Source organism: Myotis daubentonii, chromosome 4, assembly GCF_963259705.1.
Source record: "Myotis daubentonii chromosome 4, mMyoDau2.1, whole genome shotgun sequence".
Taxonomy (NCBI): domain Eukaryota; kingdom Metazoa; phylum Chordata; class Mammalia; order Chiroptera; family Vespertilionidae; genus Myotis; species Myotis daubentonii.
In genome coordinates, this window is record NC_081843.1 from 36,576,371 (window position 1) to 36,597,312 (window position 20,942).

The window sequence follows — 20,942 nt, forward strand, 5'->3', positions numbered from 1 at the left end:
TAGAAACAATCTGCCGTGAGTCAGGGAACAACCGGCTGATGGAGCACGGAGGTGAGGGTGGAGGAAGAAATTGGGGAGGGTGCTTTTGGGAAGGGCAATTAGCCACGGGCCTTGAAGTTCCTGCACATTCATACGTCATGTATGCAAAACCCCGTGTGATTTTAACCAGGCTTATGACAGCCAGCTGACTATAAAAGCATGCATTCCTCAAGCTCAGTGTTCTTTGATTGTACTGCAAGCCTCCTGCCTGTAGAGCATCCACCTGGATTCTTTGAAGTTACTGTCTGGGAGTTAGGGGTTCAGGACAACCCTGGCCAATATGCTGCTCATGCTGCTTGCTGTGCCACGATCACCAGTCCTTCATCTCGCTCTCCTGTCTTCTGCCAGCATCCACAAAACAGTAACGGAGTCATTCATTGGGTTGAAAGTAGGGTTAATTTCCAGACTTCGACAAGTATCTGTAACTCTTTTGTTTGCATTTGGATCCCCATTGGCAAAGGGGACTTCATGCGCTAAGCTGATCAATCCATCTGTTGATGTACCAGGCTGAGCAAACAGCCGTGGGGAAAAGGGGTTGAGCAATGAAGACCTCCAGATGTGCTGGTGCAATTTTGGGAAACCTGATCAACTACTGCAGGGTGAACAGGATGATTCAGCTCTTGCTGACAGCTTCCTGGAACTCTGCAGCAGCCACCATACACATAATGTCCTCCCTTCAGTAAGGTCCAAGCTAGACATTTACATTTGTGTTGGTGTTTCGCGGTAATATCCTATTTTGCCACAAGAGGGAGGCTGGGAGAGGAACATCAGATCTGCTGACTTTCCTGAGTCACTTGAATAGTTTCTTTCTTGGGATATCTTGGGAATACTGAGGAAACAGACACAACAATATTCATAGCTATTCCAAAAAAACATAAAAATGATTTTTAATCTTTATATTATTTGCAACTTTTCTTTCCATCCAACTTAAGAGTTTAACTGCCTGGTCGAGTGACTGTAGAGTGATTACGTCTGCTCCTTTATCTTGCTTTTAATATCCCCATCTCAAATTCCCGATGTCCCCATCTCCCTCACTCATTTTCAGTAATTCCTCATTGTTTTCTCTTCCCTGAACACACACTTTTTGGGATAAGTGTAATGCCTACTTAGGGTTTTGACCTTCTTCTGATTATTCAAAACAGTAACTCCCGACTAGGATTTTACCCAATTGAGTGAGTTATGGTTAATGATCCAGATTTTACAGACCTTGAGCAAATTACTTAATTTCCTATGTGCTTCAATTTCCTCATTGCTACACTGGATATTATAATAAGAACTTTATCACAGTGTTTTTGGTCAGAATTAAATGAGATTATATATATATATATATATATATATATATATATATATATATATATATATATATAAATACACACACACACACACACACACACACATATACCTGTTACATAGTATTGGCTTAATAAATACCACTATATAATTACCCAGGGTCCTCCTCTTTCTGTCTTTATTCATTACTCCTGTTACTCATAACTTCTGACTAAAACTTTTCTGTTCCAGCCAATGTCCTTCCTAGTCCATGTGCCTTAATCACTCCTATTTAGGAGATACAGACTATTTTCCTGATTTCTCCTCTTTTAGATTTCCGATTCTCTGCAGTTTGGGGGGCATTTTGTTATCTAATCTCACTCTTATCTCTTCTTCTGTGCCTTGTATCAGCAGTTCCACAAGGTCTGAGCAACTGGCCTCTGTCTTGTTCGGCCTCTTGCAGTCTGTATGACCCATATAAGTTACTTGAGTCCGTTTTCTCATGTGTAAAATGGAGTGGAGGATCCTTAGGGTCCCATGTAGCTGTAATAGTTTATGGAAAGAAAAAGAAAAACATTTAGTGAGCACTTAGCCTAGACTCTGAACTATGGACTATATTTACTGAGCAAGTTCTCAATGTTGAGCAATGCCCTTGGCAATGAGGGTGCAGGGCAGATCAAGAGACACGCTGCCTCTACCCTCATGAAGCTTACATAGACTAGTTTTAAAAGCTGAATTCTCATGACAGCCATGAGAGGACTCACTGATGCAATGTAGTATAGATGATTAAGTCACTTGATGAAGTCCCTGTAAAACAGCTAGTGACTGGTGGAGCCACCATGTGAACCCAGGTTTGACCTACCCCAAGGTTGGCTCACTTTCCACCCAACATCCCTGGGCACGGTGAGTCTGATACTTTTTTAAGCAGGAACAGCCTCAGACAAGTGCAGTTGTGGAGCTGAGAGATCAGGCATGCCTGGTTAAGAGTTGACTTTGACATTATTTCCTGCGAGACTTGAGGCCTGGAAGTGAGAATGGGGAAGTGATGGGGAAGGAGAAAGCAGCTGTGCTGTGGGGAGGGGGAGGCAGAAGAATCTGTGTATTTCTATTTGTGTCTTTTGCTGATCTTTTAGGGATCTGATATTTCCTTTCCTAACTCCTCTTCTTATGCCTAATTTAATTGGGACTGCCCCTTGATCTTGTGAAAACAGCATATGCAGGTGGACAAAAGTAGGTTTACAGTCATGAGTGTGCAAAACAGAGTTTATTCTTGCATTATTATTTATCTTGTATTCTATATTTTCCCATATGAACAGCTGTAAACTTACTTTTGTCCACCCCTGTATATACCTTCCATCCACAACACTCAGTCCACTGGCTTACTCTGTCTTTGGAATAGTCCATGATCTCTTTCAAGGTCACCATGAAGATGACCTCCCTGGTCTTCTGCACTTGGCTTTCCTTCTCTCCTCTGTTCCCATCATCCAGCTCTAGGGTCCCAGGGACTTACTGCCTTCACAATCATAGAGAAAGAAGGCTTGATTGTGGGATGGGCAGTGGCCTACAATCTAGGAAAGACTTTACTGGGCATGGAAAATCTGGTAAAGAAAGGCACAGAGGAAGGACCTGCAAAAGTGGAAAGGACTTTGAGGTGTGGGTCAACTGTGAGTCCCACTGTGGGGCAGCAGAGGATCAAGAAGGAAAACCTAGTGGTTGGGATTAATAGCTGCGTCACAGTATTGCATACTCACATGGGCAGAAGGACTTGCCTTTGATAGAAAGTGCAGGAAGGAAAAAAAAAGAAAGAAAAAAGAAAGAGAGTGCAGGAAGGCAAATTTTCTAAATTCAGATAATGAATTATTCTGATTAATTAATTACCCCAGATGGGATCAGCATGGAGTAAAACCAGGATTCTGTCTCTTTATCAACAGTTCTTTGAGTTGCCATGCTGATGAGAAATGCATTTGCTGACTATTTGTAAATGTTACAGAGTCTAAACCTACACAATCTTAAAAAGTTATCAGCTTAGCCTTAGCCGGTTTGACTCAGTGGATAGAGCATCAGCCTGCGGACTGAAGGGTCCTGGATTCGATTCTGGTCAAGGGCACGTACCTCGATTGCAGGCTCCTCCCCAGTTGAGCCCTCAGGGCTCGTGCAGGGCGCGATGTGTTTCTCTCACATTGATATTTCTCTCTGTCTTTCCCTCTCTCTTCCACTCTCTCTAAAAATCAATGGAAAAATATCCTCGTGTGAGGATTAAACAAACAAAACAGAAGTTATTAGCTTATATATATATATTTTTAAACATATATATTTTTATTTATTTCAGAGAGGAAGGGAGGGGGAAAGAGAGAAGCTTCAAAGATGAGAAAGAATCATTGATCGGCTGCCTCCTGCACACCACACACTGGGGATTGAGCCTGCAACCTGGGCATGTGCACTGACCAGGAATAAAACTGTGACCACCTGGGTCATAGGTTGAAGCTTAACCACTGAGCCACACCTGCTGGGCTTAGCTTATACGTTTGTTTCCTCCAGATTTTCATGTGATGATGGGCCCAGGACTAGCGTAGCTCTCTTCTCTCCAGGTCATGTAGTATCCCAGGCCCCATACCATTATATCTATTTCTCTGGGGGTGGTTTTCCTTCTTGCTTTGATTCTTTCTGCTGACCCCTCTTCAACCCTTGGTCCTGGTGGTGTCTTGCTCTCCCCCAAACTAGATAGTTACAGCCATCTGTGGAAAGAAAGAGGGAGGGAGAGAAGAAAGGTATTTCTTCCAATCATTGTGGGGTACGAGATGCCAGGCCTCTGCACTCCTTTCTACTCCCTAACCTTGGGTGATCCTTGCACCCTGGGCGTCCTGCTGCTCCACGTCTTGGCACATGTTGCCAGCATATGGCTGTGGGAGGAGGCTGGTCTCATCTGGTGGGAAGAGGAGGGACAAAGAGGGTATTGTCTGGTGGACTAAAGAAGTGGGGGTTTCTTGCTTGGCACCAGTCCTCAGAAACTTACTGTAAAAGAGAAGTTTGTCTTGGTGTTTAAGGGTCCTGTTAGAAGCTTAGAAATAATTAGGCAGAAACCCTCTCCCTCTCTCCCCCAGCACCAACTTTGGCCTCCACCCCTGATACCCACGCTGACTCAGGCACTGTGGACATTTATAAATGGGGCCATTGAAGAATCAGGAGAAATTCATGCAACTTTAAAAAGTACCCCTATTCCCTGGGCCCTGTGCACTCCCCACTTTCCACCCTCATTTCAGACATTTAGACAAGGACTGTGGTCACTCCAGCTGGACCATCTGTATAGCCCTGAATGGTGGGGTCAGAGCTCTTGGTTTCCAAAGGGGACTGTTAGTTTTAAGTAAGTTAGATTGAGAACCCATCATTGAAAGGGTTGGATCTCCATCTGGAAGGACCCTGCAATACCCTGTGAGGTGCATGCATTAGTGATTCCCCATGTTCTTCCCCGAAGTAACCTACAGCTATTTACTCAAATATCTATACAATGGGGAAGGGGAATACTGAGGCCTTTTGAGGTTGCATAGATTATCTGAGCTGGCACTGAGAACCCTGAGGACCCAAAGCTCCATCATAGGGCATGTGGAGGTTTGGTAATAAATGGAGCCCTGTCCCCGCTCCCTCTCACAGTTACAGATTACATTCACTGCCTCTACAGACCCATCTGTTGTTCATTTCCCATGTTCTAGAATGTACAGTTAGAATAGATGAACTTAACAGATGGCTGAATCCCACATAGATTCCTTGACCACTGAAGTAAAGTTATTATGATAGGAGCAGAAATAGAATGTTGGGAACCAGCTAGAATTGTAAGAAATATTAATCATGTTCTGTTAATCATGATTGTTTTATTCTGATTCAATAAGGCACAGTCTAACCTGGCTGGGAGCTCACCTGGAAATGCAGCCCATTCTCCCCATCAGGGAGCTGCCTGTTATCATGGAAAGATTAACAACCTTGTTGCAGAAAACAGAACCAAAAACCAGAGATGCTAGCCCTTTGAAGACCTCTAGCTTTTGCATACCTGAAGGCCTTTGCAAATCCCCAGCCCGTATTACCTGTAAACTGCCCATTTGGCATACCCTTTGCCTACTTTCCCATGTAATCTTTGTCCTCCTACCCAATATAAGCAGCTGGCTTATGGTGGGGAGTGGAGCAGATTTTTGTGGATGACCCGCTGCTCTCCCATGCTGCCGGCAGTATTGGAATAAATGCTCATATATATTCAACCCTGTCTCTGCTTAATTGGTTCAAGTAATGACAGGCAGCGCGGACCCACTGATTGTCTGGTTACAACTACATAGCAAAGGGCAAGTGAGCTCTGCCCCACTCCCTCTAGGCCAAGAGAATAAATAGAAAACTATATTGCATCACAGGAAAAAAGGCAGAAATCAGTGTCATTTTCAAATAATTAAAGAATGCATGGCAGTGGTCGCCATCATATCCCCATTTAATTCACCAGCCTGGGCCCTGCAAGTCAGAATGGGCCATGGCACATGGATTCCTGAAGAATTAACCAAGTAGGAACCTCAATGTTTAGCACTGGGCTAGATGTAGTATATTTAGTAGAACAAAACAACACAGCCTTTGTTATATGTTAAGTAGCTATTGATGAGATTGCTGTGCATACTGAGTCATTGTAAGAACAATGTGTAAAATCATTATCATTCATTTATATTTCAGAAAGTTTAAATTTCAATTAACTCTCATGTCTGTATGGCTAGTCACAATTAGTTCTTTTCCTTGGAGCTCCAAATATACCTTGTTCATCTACGGTGTGTTATTAGTGAGAAACTGTAAATGACACTGTGAATTTTTGAGGTCTTTGATTATTGAGCACTTGGTAAGCATTTCTTTTGTTTCAAGAAAATCTTGCATTGGAGTTATCAGTACAGTAACTCTTAGCAAAATTTTTCCACAACTCAACCAACAAACATTGGTAAATAATACAAGATCATTAATTGTTGTCTTTTCTCCCCCCAGCAGTTTCACAAACTGGTGATGACATAGCATTTGCAAATATAAACTCAGTGATTTTATCAACTGTATTTATAACAATTTTCTTAGAGTCTGCTGGCACTTCACATGGAGGATTATAAATCAGACTTATAAATCCACCAAATAGTAGAAGGCAATTACATAATATCTTTAAAGTCAGGAGAGAAAATGACTGCCAATCTAGAGTTCTATGCCCAACTAAATGACAATTCAAGATTGAGGACAAAATGAAATCTTTTTAAGACCAAAAGGATTAAGGTTTTACCCCTAACAGTTCCCTACTAGAGGAACTACTGAAGGTTGGACTCTAAGAAGAAGAAAATTTAGCACAACCATGAAAATAGCAGCATTTTCCACATTATCCGAGAGGTGAAAGCAACCTAAATGTCCCCCAGTGAGTGACTGGATAAACAATACATGGTACATGCACACATACATACATACAATGGAATATTATCTGACCTTAAAAAGAAATAAAGTTCTAATAGATGCTACAACATGGATGAACCTTGAAGACATTATGCTAAGTAAAATAAGCCAGTCACAAAGGAACAAATGCTGTAGGATTCCACTAATATGAAATATCTAATAGTCAACTGCATAGAAACAGAAATAGAATGATGGTTTCTAGGGGTTAAGGGAAGTGAGAAGTGGGTACAAAGTTTCAGTTTTGCAAGGTAAGACTTGTGGAGATCTGCTGCTCAACAATGTGAATATACTTAATACTACTACTCAACATGTAAAATAGTGGTCAATGGTTAAAAAAATAAAAAGAAAATGTAATCCAGAAGTATGGGATTCAAGAAGCAGCACTAAGCAAAGAAAGGGTACACATGTTGGTAAATCTAAATAAGAATTGAGGTAAATATTCTTTCTGAAATGCAGAGAACAAATTAGAGGTGGACAAGCCTAGAAGCTGAGACACTAGGATGACGTTTCATTAATTCAGTCTTGAACTAAGATACCTTCTAAATTCAAAGGACAGTATCTGTACAACTGGTAGATCAATAAGATGTGGTCAGTGAAGGTGCTATCAGTGATGACACCCAAGTTTTTTGGTTAGGATCCAGGATGGATAGTGGAGTTAGTCATTAAAATGTGGAACACATACGCAGAGAATTTTTATTTTCTTGAGGTTATGAAATTATAATGGGTTTACAATAAAAACTCTTTAGATGCTGGTAATTTGGGTAATGGGAAAGCTAACAGTATAGTAGTTTGCCATCTACAGTCAGATTGCTTCTTCAAATCCCAACTTCTCCACTCAACTATCTGGTTGACCTTGAATAAGTTACTTAACCTGTCTATTATTCATTTCTCTCCTTTGTAATAGTATTTACATCAAAACGTTGTTATGAGGGATAAGTGAGTTAGTAGCCATAGAGCACTTAGAATATCCCTCATTTATTAAGCACCGAATAAATGTCTGTGTAACAAAATATTAAATTGGAAATTTTGACTGGGATTTTGAGATGCAATGTTTTAAGAATATACAATGGAAATGACATTCTAAAGTGATTTGTTAGCCTGAGATTCACTTCTTCAAAGGAAAAACAAACAAGTGATGCCACTCTTAAACTCTACACCCACATAAAAGTTGTATAAAATGGCAGAGTTGTTGGCAATTAGAGGGCAAGAGAATTATCTTGGGAGAGAGAATATCTTTGGAAAGAGATGTGCTATTAGTTCTCCCTGAGAGACAAAGAATGAAGGTGTTGCCTCTTGCATCTCAACCCTAGTGAGAGGTGCTCCAATATGCTATTGACTTCTGCTTGATATATCAAAAAGGCAAAATATATAATATTAGAAATAAACTACAGTAAAAACTATCCCCAAAATTCAAACACTTGGAAGCTGAATAGCATGCTATTAAACAGTGATTGGGTTACCAAAGAGATCAAAGAAGAAATTAAAAACACCCTGGAAACTAAATGACAATAAAAACACAACAATCTAAAATCTATGGGACACAATGAAAGCAGTTCTGAGAGGGAAGTTTATAGCTCTACAGGCCTACCTCAAAAAACAAGAAAAAATGGTAATAAATCATCTAATTCTACAACTCAAAGAATTAGAAAGAGAGCAACAAGAAAAGCCCAGAGTGAGCAGAAGGAAGGAGATAATAAAGGTCAGAGCAGAAATAAATGACATAGAGACCAAAAAAAAAAAAAAAATACAAAAGATCAATGAAACCAAGAGCTGGTTCTTTGAAAGGATAAACAAGATTGATGAGCCTCTAGCCAGGCTCACCAAGAAGCAAAAAGAGAGGACCCAAATAAACAAAACCAGAAATGAAAGAGGTGAAATAACAACAGACCCCACAGAAATACAAAGGATTGTTAAAAAATACTATGAACAACTTTATTCTTTTTTAAAAATTTTTTAAAATATATTTTATTGATTTTTTTACAGAGAGGGAGGGAGTAGGATAGAGAGTTAGAAACATCAATGAGAGAGAAACATCGACCAGCTGCCTCCTGCACACCTCCCACCGGGGATGTGCCTGCAACCAAGGTACATGTCTTTGACTGGAATCGAACCTGGGACCCCTCAGTCCACAGGCCAATGCTCTATCCACTGAGCCAAACTGGTGGATATTCTAACAAACTAGACAACCTGGAGGAAATGGGCATATTCCTAGAAAAATACAACCTTCCAAAACTCAATCAGGAAGATTCTAAAAATCTCAATAGGCCGATAACTATGGAAGAAATTGAAGCAGTCATCAAAAAGCTTCCAGCAAACAAAAGCCTGGGGCCAGATGGCTTCACAGGGGAATTTTACCAAACATTCAAGGAAGAACTAAAACCTATCCTCCTCAGACTATTCCAAAAAATTCAAGAGGAAGGAACACTTCCAAACTCATTCTATGAAGCCAGCATCACCCTAATACCAAAACCAGATAAAGACAACACAATGAAAGAGAATTACAGGCCAATATCCCTCATGAACATAGATGCCAAAATCCTCAACAAAATTCTAGCAAATCGGATCCAGCAGTATATCAGAAAGATCATACACCAAGACCAAGTAGGATTCATCCCAGGGATGCAAGGATGGTACAATATGCGCAAGTCAATAAACGTGATTCATCACATAGACAAATTGAAGATAAAAATCACATAGTCATATCAATTGATGCAGAAAAAGCATTTGACAAAATCCAACACCTTTTCTTGATAAAAACTCTCAGCAAGGTAGGAATAGAAGGATCATACCTCAACATAATAAAAGCCATATATGACAAACCCACAGCCAACATCATACTCAATGGGCAAAAACTAAAACCATTTTCCCTAAGAACAGGAACAAGACAGGGATGCCCACTCTCAGCACTCCTGTTTGACATAGTACTGGAAGTACTAGCCATTATGATCAGACAAGAAGAAGAAATAAAAGGTATTCAAATTGGAAAAGAAGAAGTAAAAATGTCCTTATTCACAGATGACATGATACTGTACATAGAAAACCCTAAAGACTCCATCAAAAAATTATTAGACTTAATGAATAAATTCGGCAATGTAGCAGGATACAAAATTAATGCCAAGAAATTTATGGCATTTCTATACACCAATGGTGAACTTACAGAAAGTGAGACTAAAAGAGCAATCCCATTTACCATTGCACCAAAAAAAATTAAGATACCTAGTAATAAATTTAACTAAGGAGGTAAAAGACCTATACATGGAAAACTACAGGACACTGAAAAAAGAGATAGAGGAAAACATAAACAGATGGAAGAACATACCGTGTTCATGGATTGGCAGAATAAACATCATCAAAATGTCCATACTACCCAAAGCAATCTATAGATTCAATGCAATCCCCATTAAAATACCAACGGCATATTTCACAGACCTAGAATGAACTTTCCAAATATTCATCTGGAGTAAAAAAAAGACTCCGAATAGCTGCAGCAATCCTGAGAAAGAAGAACAAAGTAGGTGGGATCTCAATACCAGATATCAAGCTGTATTACAAAGCCACTGTTCTCAAAACTGCCTGGTACTGGCACAAGGACAGACATATAAATCAATGGAATAGAATAGAGAACCCAGAAATTGACCCAAGCCACTATGCTCAATTAATACTTGACAAAGGAGGCATGAACATATAATGGAGTCAAGACAGTCTCTTCAATAAATGGTGTTGGGAAAATTGGACAGATACATGCAAAAAAATGAAACTAGACCACCAACTTACACCATACACAAAAATAAACTCAAAATGTATAAAGGACTTAAACATAGGACGGGAAACCATAAAAATACTAGAGGAATCCACAGGCAGCAAAATCTCAGACATATGCCAAAGCAATTTCTTCACTGATACTGCTCCTAGGGCAATGGAAACTAAAGAGAAAATAAACAAATGGGGCTACATCAAAATAAAAAGCTTTTTCACAGCAAAAGAAACCATCAATAAAACAACAAGAAAGCCCACTGCATGGGAGAACATATTTGCCAAATTATCACCAATAAGGGTTTAATCTCCAACATTTACAGAGAACTCATGCAACTTAACAAAAGGAAGATAAACAACCCAATCAAAAAATGTGCAACGGACCTAAATAGATACTTTTCGAAAGAAGACAGAAGGAAGGCCAAGAGGCATATGAAAACATGCTCAAAGTCACTAATCATCCAAGAGATGCAAATCAAAATGACAATGCGGTATCATCTCACACCTGTCAGAATGGCTATCATCAACAAATTAACAAACGACAAATGCTGGTTAGGATGCAGAGAAAAAGGAACCCTTGTGCATTGCTGGTGGGAATGCAGACTGGTGCAGCCCCTGTGGAGAAGAGTATGGAGTTTCCTCAAAAAACTAAAAATGGAACTCCCATTTGACCCAGGGATTCCACTTCTAGGAATATATCCCAAGAAACTAGAAACACCAATTAGAAAGGATATATGCATCCCTATGTTCATAGCAGCACAATTTACAATACTAAGATTTGGAAACAGCCTAAGTGCCGATCAGCGGATGAGTGGCTTAAAAAACTGTGGTACATCTACACAATGGAATACTATGCTGCGGTAAAAAAGCAGGAGTTCTTACCATTTGCAACAGCATGGATGGAACTGGAGAGAATTATGCTAAGTGAAATAAGCCAGTCAGAGAAGATAAATATCACATGATCTCACTCATTTATGGAATATAATAAACATAAACTGATGAAAAAACAGATCCAGAGATAGAGAAACATTGATCAGACCGTCAAACCTTAGAGCAGCGGTTCCTAACCTGTGGTTCGCGACCATCAGAAAACACATATAGCATATCAGATATTTACATTACGATTCATAACAGTAGCAAAATTACAGTTATGAAGTGGCAATGAAAATAATTTTATGGTTGGGGGTCACCACAACATGAGGAACTGTATTAAAGGGTCATGGCATTAGGATGGTTGAGAACCACTGCCTTAGAGGGAAGGCAGGGGAGGGTGGGGATAAGGGGGAGAGATCAACCAAAGGACGTGTATGCATGCATATAAGCCTAACCAATGGACCCAGACAACAGGGGGGTGAGGACATGAGTGGGGGGTGGGGGATGGGGGCAATGGGAAGATAAGGACACATATGTAATACCTTAAGCAATAAATTAAAAAAAAAGGCAAAATATAAGATATCCAGCAAATGAATAGAAGATGTGGCTGTATTGGAATAAGCCTGAATACTCAAAGTTTGTTGACTCTAAGGATGCATAACTATTTCCTGTGACCCAGATGTGAACATGCCCAGGAGGGAGGTTATTTTATGTTGTGCTTAATAGAATCCCCGAAGAAGTGAACAGGCTTCAAAGGCCAAAAAACCCCCCAAACAACAACAAAAAAGAATTCATTTGACAAATTGTCAAAAAGATCAAATCACTTAAATGGTGAAGACTATCCAGATGGACTTAGACTTCTCCATAACAATATTAAATGCTAGGAAACAGTGGAATGATGCCCCAAATATCCACAGGGGCAGAATCTGGAACTGAGGTCCCCTCCAACTCTCCTCCTTAAAGAGTGGAATGTTGGCTCTGGGAGCCACAACAGAGTGAACAGATCCCTCACTACAGATCCCTCACTCTGCACTGAGAGTTACTCTCCCATCCAGCACCCACCTACCTGCTCTCCCAGCCTTTCCCTTCCCATTCTTTGGAGGGGATCGGGCTCTAGCAATATTGGCAGTAATGGGTATGGGGGCTGGTGTTACAGTTCTCACTGAGCCTGGTGGAGAGGAGCTGGGCTCCTGGGGTTGCTGAGGGACATGGAGCAGATGCCCATTATGCTGTGGGGGGAAGCCTGTGCTAATTCTCTCAGCCAAGAGGAGAGGACATCCTGAGGTAAATAAGGAAATTCTATCTGCTGTTGCCGGCAAGCCTGCATGTTGGAAACATACTGAAGTCAATGCTCTTTCTGATAATCTGAAAATTCCTGTGTCAGTTCACTTAGGACACATACCCTTGCTCTCAACAACAGAGGGTTATTCTCTACAGCCCATTCTTTAACAGCAGGGCAGCCTGCTCCTCCAGCTGCAATTCTTTTATCCTTCACTTAGGCTGCCAGGAATGGAAGCGGGAGGGGGAGAAGTGGGCGGTGGCAGGAGGCAGGGCCTGGGGGAGAACTGGGACCCTGTGGACTTCAGCCTGAGGCTGTTTCTGTCACCAGTTGGTGCTTTTGCTCAAAGCTGCCAGGTGAGTGCTCATGCTGGGGCAGGGGGCAGCTGGGGGTGGCACAGGGCTAAGGGGCAGAGGTGGTGGAGGCTGCCTGGGGCTCTACACTGCCTTCTCCAACTCTAATGTGCACACCAATGACCTGGGGATATAATTAAAGTTCAGATTTGATTTGCTAAACTGGGGGTGTGGCCTGAGATTCTGCATACCTGGTGATGCCAGTTCTGCTTCACATAGTCCACACTTTGACTAAAAGAATCTAGGACCTACCAGGCCAGGTGAGGTGAGATGGGAGCAGTGAGCCAGTCCAGCACTGTCCTCAGTGGACATCCTACACTCATACCTTCACTGAGATGGATTCTGCCACCAATGGAATCCTGAACATTTTCTCCAAAAGAATAGAGATGTTTGGAAAAATTCTTACCAAAATCATGATGGATTTTAAAAAAATCTATTTACATATTTGAAAATCCCCTCAAACTGGGCTTCCCTCCCTCTCCCAGCTACTGAGCTCACAGATATTGCTCCACCAACTAAAATCTTAACAGGGCTCAGAACCTACCAATTCTCTCCCAAATTTACCTGCAAACTATTTCTCCAGTCCTAGAAACAGAGTGGTGCTGAGCTTTGTTTGAGCTTTGTCAGCAATGCTGAGCCCTCAGCTCCCTGGGTCCTGAAGTTCAGCCTGGGGCGCTGGTCCTTGTGGGCAGAGCTGCAGACACGTTTATAGAAGGATGTGGGTCTCCGCGAATAAGACAGGTGGGCTGGGGAGGGTTGGAACAGATTGGGGGGTGGGGGTGGGGGTGTTCACAGAGTTCCAGGAAAGCAGATGAGGGAGGAGGGAGGACTGTGTGAGGCTCAGGTCTATAGGAAACTCCCTTTGGTCTACAGACTTTGGGAGCTGGAGCACAATTTTGTCTGAACATGAGGTCCCAGAATGTGTGTGGAAAAAGCGTTCTGGTGATAACAGCCATGGGGCAAAAGACAGAAGGGGACTCAGAACTAGATATGGAGGCTCTAAGCCAAGGGGTTCTCAGGCAAGTCCTCTTGTCCTTTGTTCTGCTCTCCCTTCCAAACCCCTAAAGCTCTGTGGTGAGCTCTGGAGACCCCAGTTCAGTTCCTAGAACCTCTTAGAGGACATTTGGGTGTCTGGCTATGGCTCTGGGGTGGGCACAGGACAGAGAAGAACCAGAGGCAGAGCCTCTGGAAACTACTCAAATTCCCAATACTTAAAATATACCAGGCCTGCTCTCGGTTAAATTGCAGTTCTGCTGGGAATGTGCCAGAAGTCCTTTGAGAGTGTTGGGCCTGCACTTGGAAATGAGGAGCTGAGAGCAAGACTTCAGAATTTACCAAATTAGAACTCAGTCTGAAACTCACCAGGAGATCCAGGGCAGAAACAATAAGCACCACGATGCCTCCCCAGGGCAGGGACCCCCTAGACCAGGGGTCCTCAAACTTTTTAAACAGGGGGCCAGTTCACTGTCCCTCAGACCGTTGGAGGGCCGGACGATAGTTTAAAAAAAAACTATGAACAAATTCCTATGCACACTGCACATATCTTATTTTGAAGTAAAAAAACAAAACGGGAAAATACAATATTTGTATTTGCATGGGGCCCACGGGCCATAGTTTGAGGACCCCTGCCCTAGACTATGAGGCAGGGAGGGGCTGCAGGCTTCCTCATAGATGAGGCTGGTTGAGGAAGGATTTGCAACTAGCCTGGAAATGGATAGATTATCACGTCCCAACCAATAAAAGCTCTTTGAGATGCTCTTGCTTTACAGAGCTGGTAACTGAATCCAAGAGTAGAGAGGTGATGGACCAGAGCTACCATAAACAGTGGTTCTTAACCAGGGGACAATTAGCAATATCTGGAGACATTTGAGATGAGTAGGAGAAAAGTGTGCTACTGGCATCTACTGGGTAGAGGCCAGGGACGCTGCTGAATGTCTTACAACACACAGGACAGCATCCCCCAGGGTCCCCAAACAAAATTATCAGGACTAATTGTCAATAGTGCCAAGGCTGAGAAACCCAGAACCAGCATTGGAACTTGACCTTCCTTTTGGTTCTCTATGGAGCTCAATATCTCTCTAAACAAAATTTAATTAAGCATTGGTTAAGAAACTGTTTTTCTCCCCCAGACACTTCATTATATACTTTTCTTGGTACTTTTTTTCATCCAGTGAGTAAGCTAGTGATTTTGTTTTATTGTTGTCTTGATGTTCAAGTTAGAAAACAGATTTTGTTTCTTTAGTTACCTTTTATTATTTTCAATTATTCATTCTCTTCTCCTGAATTCTGAAGAATTACTCAATGTGCTTTTAGCACTGCAATTTGATTTTCCTCAGAATCTGTCCTATTGCCTCCGAAGTAGTTTTTTTAAAGGAATACATTTATTTTATTAATTTAAAAAAATGCTTTTATTGATTTTGAGAGAGGAGGGAAGAGAGATAAAAACATCAATGAGAGAGAAACATTAATCTGCTGCCTCCTGAATGCCCCCTACTGGGGTTAGAGCCGGCAACCTGCGCATGTGCCTTGCCCCATGTTGAACCAGCAACCTTTCATGCATGGGTCGACACTCAACCACCGAGCCACACTGCAGGGCCAAAGTAGATTTTAGATATGCTACTGATGATCTTTCTCCCACACTGCTTGTGGTGGGTTTATACATTTAAAGATCCATTTATTCTGAATTTTGAGGAGTCTTGGAAATGAGAGAAGATACATCTCTCTCTTCAATTTGCCATCTTTATTCATGAGGACAATTTTGCATCTTTTTAGAGACTGAAAATAGGGTTCTTCTAAAAATTTTAACCCAGTTTTTTGGAAATGAATTTTCAGTGGCCTGATGTACTTATGAGTCTTCACAATCTATGACGAGGGTAGAAATATAGGGGCTGAGGAGCAGGCAGAGGTTCAAACTCTATTCTAATGACTCAAAATATGGTTCCTCACAGTTGGTGGATGGGAACATATTTCTCTGGTCAAGTGAAACTTTTGGAAGCATCTCAATCCATCCCTTTCAATTGCACAGAAGTGACCATTCTGCCTAAATTTTGGCATGTGGCCTGTTCTTATCTATAGTTTATGACACTAATGCCCATTTAAAATTGCCCATTTAAAATTGGGAAGCATGTTTCATTTGCTGCCATATTAACTTAGAAATGTAGGCTATTCTTATTATAGTTAAAAGGGAGAAACCTAAGTAAGTTCATAGTCAGGGAGTAAATAAGGGTGGTCTAAATTACAGGAAAAATAATTTTGGGATCAAAAACTTGAAGAAGTCAGAAAGGACACAGATTTGGAAGGGCTAGTAGCCTTGGACAAGTGTAGGGCCACTTCTTTTTCTAAGATGCTATACAAGGAAGTGACTATGGAGAGAAGTAGTAGCTGTGAGGTTTTATATCAAAGAGTCTCTATTTTCACTGTAGTATAAGAGGTTTGCGTGGTCTTCTAAGAGTGACAAGAACCAGGTGTGTTAAGAGTTTGGGCTTAATGGTGATGATTAGAAACAGTGACTTGGCGTTAGGAAGGCTGCTAATTGGGTCAAAGACAAAGATGACAATCTGGGCTGGTAGCATGATGGTATTTTGTCCAGAGAATTGAGGAATTGCTGAAATCTGTTCCTGACCATGGCCACTTCTCACCATGAGGGAGATATGAGCCCAAGAAACAATAGCAAGGAGAGTAAAATTTAAAATTTTTCCCAGTCAATTCGGGCTTTGACCCCACACCCCATTACATTTAACTAGTACATTTTGCTGTGTTTCTTAATAAAGAAAAAGAAAAAAAAAAAGTTCTCTTTTTCCTAGGTCTAAAGAGCATTAGATGAAAGCAAGCCTTGACACTCACTCTCTTCACTTGATTCCCATGGAGCCTCCTAACCACATCTCAGTTTTCCTTTTAATGGGAGCAGAGGCCAGCCAGACATTCCTGTGAACACATGAGGGCATGGGACCAGAGAGAAGCAGACAGCAAGAGAATACTGTCTCCCCAAGCTCAGCACTGATTTTTGTTCAGGTGATGCTAGCAGCCGTACCAGAGCTGACAGCCATCACCTGGGGAAATACCAGTTTTCAGAGGACACTGGTCTCTTGCTATTTAGCTTATTTAGGGTGAGAGGGAAGGAAGGAGGGAAAGAGACAAAGACAGACCCTGGTCTCTACCCAATGCTGAGAGTTCCTCTCCACTGCAGCGGGGGAGAGGACAGAAGAAAGAGCCACATCCACACTTACTATTATTATTTTACATAGATGATTCCGTCAACTATATAAATAGGTGCAATCAGAGTCTTAGTATTTGACCAGCCAGACCCTTGGAGAGGAGCAACAAGGCTTGCCTTACCCATTTTTGGATTAGGAGTGAAGAGGTGGCCTACAGCTCCTCCTAAAGGACATTGAGCAACACACCTACACTCATCATTGTTCTCTGCTCCATAACAGAATGTGTGGCAGATTCCTGAGGCGACTGATGGCTGAGGAGAGCTGGCACTCCACCCCTGTGGGGCGCCTCATCCTTCCGGTGCTCCTGGGATTCCGCCTCATACTGCTGGCTACCAGTGGGACGGGGGTCTATGGCGATGAGCAGAGTGAATTTGTGTGTCACACCCAGCAGCCAGGCTGCAAGGTTGCCTGCTACGATGCCTTCCACCCCCTCTCCCCACTGCGTTTCTGGGCCTTCCAGGCCATGTTGGTGGCTGTGCCCAGTGTCCTCTACATGGGATTCATCATTTATCATGGCATCTGGCATTGGGAAGACTCAAGAAAAGTGAAGAAGGAGGAGGAGACCCTGATCAGACAAGGACAGGGCAGCACAAATGTCTCAGGGGCTGAAAGCCCCAAGCTGCTCTGGGCCTATGTAGCACAGCTGGGGGTGCGACTGGTCCTTGAGGGGGCAGCCTTGGGAGGGCAGTACCATCTGTATGGGTTCAAGATGCCCAGCTCCTTTTCATGTCGTCGAGAGCCTTGCCTAGGTAGTATAACCTGCCACGTGCCCCGCCCCTCTGAGAAGACCATCTTCCTAAAGACCATGTTTGGGCTCAGTGGGCTCTGTCTCTTCTTTACTCTTTTGGAGCTGGTGCTCCTGGGCCTGCGGAGATGGTGGCAGATCTGGAAGCAAAAATCTTCCTCTTCTAACTACCTCACAACTTCAGAGACCACCAGAAAACACAAGGAACCAAACGATAACGTCCCAGTGGTGGAATCAAAAGAACAGTTCCGAGTAGCAGGTGAGAAGAGCACCAATGTCCCTCATTCTTCTATCCTGATGATCCCCTCTTGGCAGGACCCTTCCCTCCGGGAAGTACAACTCCCACATGTTACAAAAGAGAAAAAAGTGAGGGGATTAAGCAAAAACAAACAAAACAAAACAACACCTCATAGACAGACAACAGAATGGTGATTTCCAGAGGGAAAGGGGAGTGGGGGGAGATAGAAGAGGGTATATGGAGCGGGATAAATGGTGATGGAAGGAGACTTGACTTGGGATGGTGAACACACAATACAACATACAGATGATGTTATAGAATTGTACACCTGAAACCTATATAATTTTATTAACCAATGTCACTCCAATACATTAAATCTTTTTTAAAAAGTAGAAAACCAGGTTCTAGATGTTCTGACCACTGCTCCCAATCCAACCCCCATCCCCGTCAATTTGATGACTTCTTCCGATGAACCAGGACCAGAGTGCTCAGTCAGTTGTACCTCCCAGTGCTTCCATTGAGGTCTCTTCCCATTTAGAAAAAGTCTTAGCTTCTGCTTGATTTTCTACTTTGCAGAGTTATAAAAACACCTGGCTCCACTCTGAAGGATACCCCATGACTGGATCTTCTCCCCAACATCCAGTGAGTGGGGCTACATCTCCGTGACAAGTTAGAGGCTGTTGCCACGCTGCCTAAAGCATTTCCTTGAAGGACTCCTGCTTGTGCCTTCTTCCCAGAATTTTCTGGTGTCAGCATCACAATTTTCATGGACTTTGTTTGAATAAGCCAGCAGAAACATCCATAAAATCAAGCCTCACCCTTGTCCTGTGCAATAAAGGTTGACTACTATTGGTGGCATTCTTGTTACTAAAGACAATTCTTGTCTCAGTGACTCTACTTATCTCTCTCCTGTGGTTCTACATTCTCTGCTTCCTCAGTTTCAAAGTCCTATAACCCTGAAGACCCCCAGCCTTGCAGTAGATGTCACACCCATAAACTCTGGCCTTCCAAGCATATATAACCTAGTGTCCTTTTAATATATGGGTTAGATTTATTCAAACACCTGGCCACATCCCTTAGGAAGATTACTGTGAATTCAGAGGCTTATGTCCCCTGGACCACTGACAGCTCTGATTTCTGCTTAATTCTCATTCTCTTCTTGGTTCATGGCAGTTGCTCCATTGGCTCCAGCACACAGCACCTTAAATGTGAAGCTAAGTCCCTACTTTTCCCTCAACTCTACTGAAAAGACATATGAGTTCCACTGCTGTTTCGTGGGTAACGCTAAGGGGAATTTACATTATAGTGTGATTTGGGAGATAATTTAAAGCTGAATGACAGGTTTCTCTTTTCTTGAGTCTCAGTCATTTCTGTCCAAGAGCATTCCAGCCTCCCACCTTTACGCAGAAACACCTCTCTCCTCAGTTCTTCCTTGTCCTCAAATTCTCAACGAAGAGTAGTTACCTAATTTTGTTTCTCCTTCTGAATCCCAAGTAACCCCAAGTAAATGAAAAATGGGCATCCCTAAGGAAAGATATTTGGTTCCCCAAGAGACACTTTGGCAACAACTGGTAAAATGATAATTTTTCTTTCTGCTACACAAGTGTTTCATAAAGAATCCCTTACCTGAGCCCTAGCTGGTTTGGCTCAGTGGACTGAAGGGTCCTGGGTTTGATTCCTGTCAAGGGCACAAGCCCAGATTGCGAGCTCGATCCCCAGTAGGGAGCATGCAGGAGACAGCTGATCAATGATTCTCTCTCATCACTGATAGTTCTATCTCTTTCTCCCTCTCCCTTCCTCTATGAAATCAATAAAAATATATCAAAAAATAGTAATAATCCCTTATCTTATATAGTCAAGTGACCAAGGACAGAAAAAAAACAAATGTCATCATTCAGAATTTCTTCTTGATAGACAGCATCCATTTCAAAACATATTATTCATGTGCCACATAATTCATCCATTTAAATTATGCAATTCAATGGCTTTTAGTACAGTCACAAAATTGTGCATCCATCAACACAAACAATTTTAGAATATTTTCATCAATTCAGAAGGAAACCCTATGGCCCTCAGCTATTATCCCCAAACTCCCATAACTCCCAAACACTGCTTTGGCACACTTGGTAAAAATCAATTGCTTGTAGATGTATGACTTTTTTTTTTTCTTTCTGGATTCTCACTATTATTTGTGGAGGAGAGGTTGTCCCATGATGTGAAGGCTGTGGACCCTTAAGACAGATCCAGCTAGATTCCAGTCAGAACAGAGACCGCTTCCCATAAATCCCATCAGAGAATGTCTGATCAACCCCTACCCTATCTCCCCAGGCATGGTTGTTCCTGGAACAGGCCTTTGCCCTGCGCTGGGCAAGTATGTAAGACGTTTTCCTCTTATCTGGGGCTGGTCACACCACAGTACCACTATCCATCCTGCCCTGTGCTATATAACCACGTGGCACGGAGGATAGCCATGTTGTCTTGCTGCTGCCCAAGATATGTCTCATATGTAAGCTACCTTAATAAACTCTTGATGTAACGCTGGAGTTGTCAGCCTCTTTCTCCCGTCTCTCAGCCACAGTACACTTTTCTAACAGTATTCCATTGATGTATATGTCTATCCTTATGCCAGCATCATGTTTTGATTACTGTAGTTTTGTAAAGGGTTTGAAATTGAGAACTGTGAGTCCTCCTACTTTGTTCTTTTTCTAGGTTTTTTGGCTAGTTTGGGTCCCCT

General features: G+C 42.2%; 1 protein-coding gene across 3 annotated transcripts; it reads left to right on the forward strand.

Annotated features, from left to right (window-relative positions):
* The first annotated feature begins 227 nt into the window (after positions 1 to 227).
* On the forward strand, positions 228 to 19,085 carry GJC3 (gap junction protein gamma 3). 3 transcript variants are annotated; one of them, XM_059691798.1, is made up of 3 exons: positions 228 to 427; positions 17,445 to 18,229; positions 18,785 to 19,085. In XM_059691798.1, exons 2-3 carry the CDS (start codon positions 17,446 to 17,448, stop codon positions 18,790 to 18,792), a joined length of 792 nt encoding a protein of 263 aa, XP_059547781.1. In that variant the 5' UTR covers positions 228 to 427; position 17,445; the 3' UTR covers positions 18,793 to 19,085. The 3 variants fall into 3 exon arrangements, with proteins under 3 accessions (XP_059547781.1, XP_059547783.1, XP_059547782.1); XM_059691800.1 differs by having other exon boundaries at positions 228 to 400; XM_059691799.1 differs by lacking the exon at positions 228 to 427 and adding an exon at positions 12,904 to 13,014.
* The last annotated feature ends 1,857 nt before the right edge of the window (positions 19,086 to 20,942 follow it).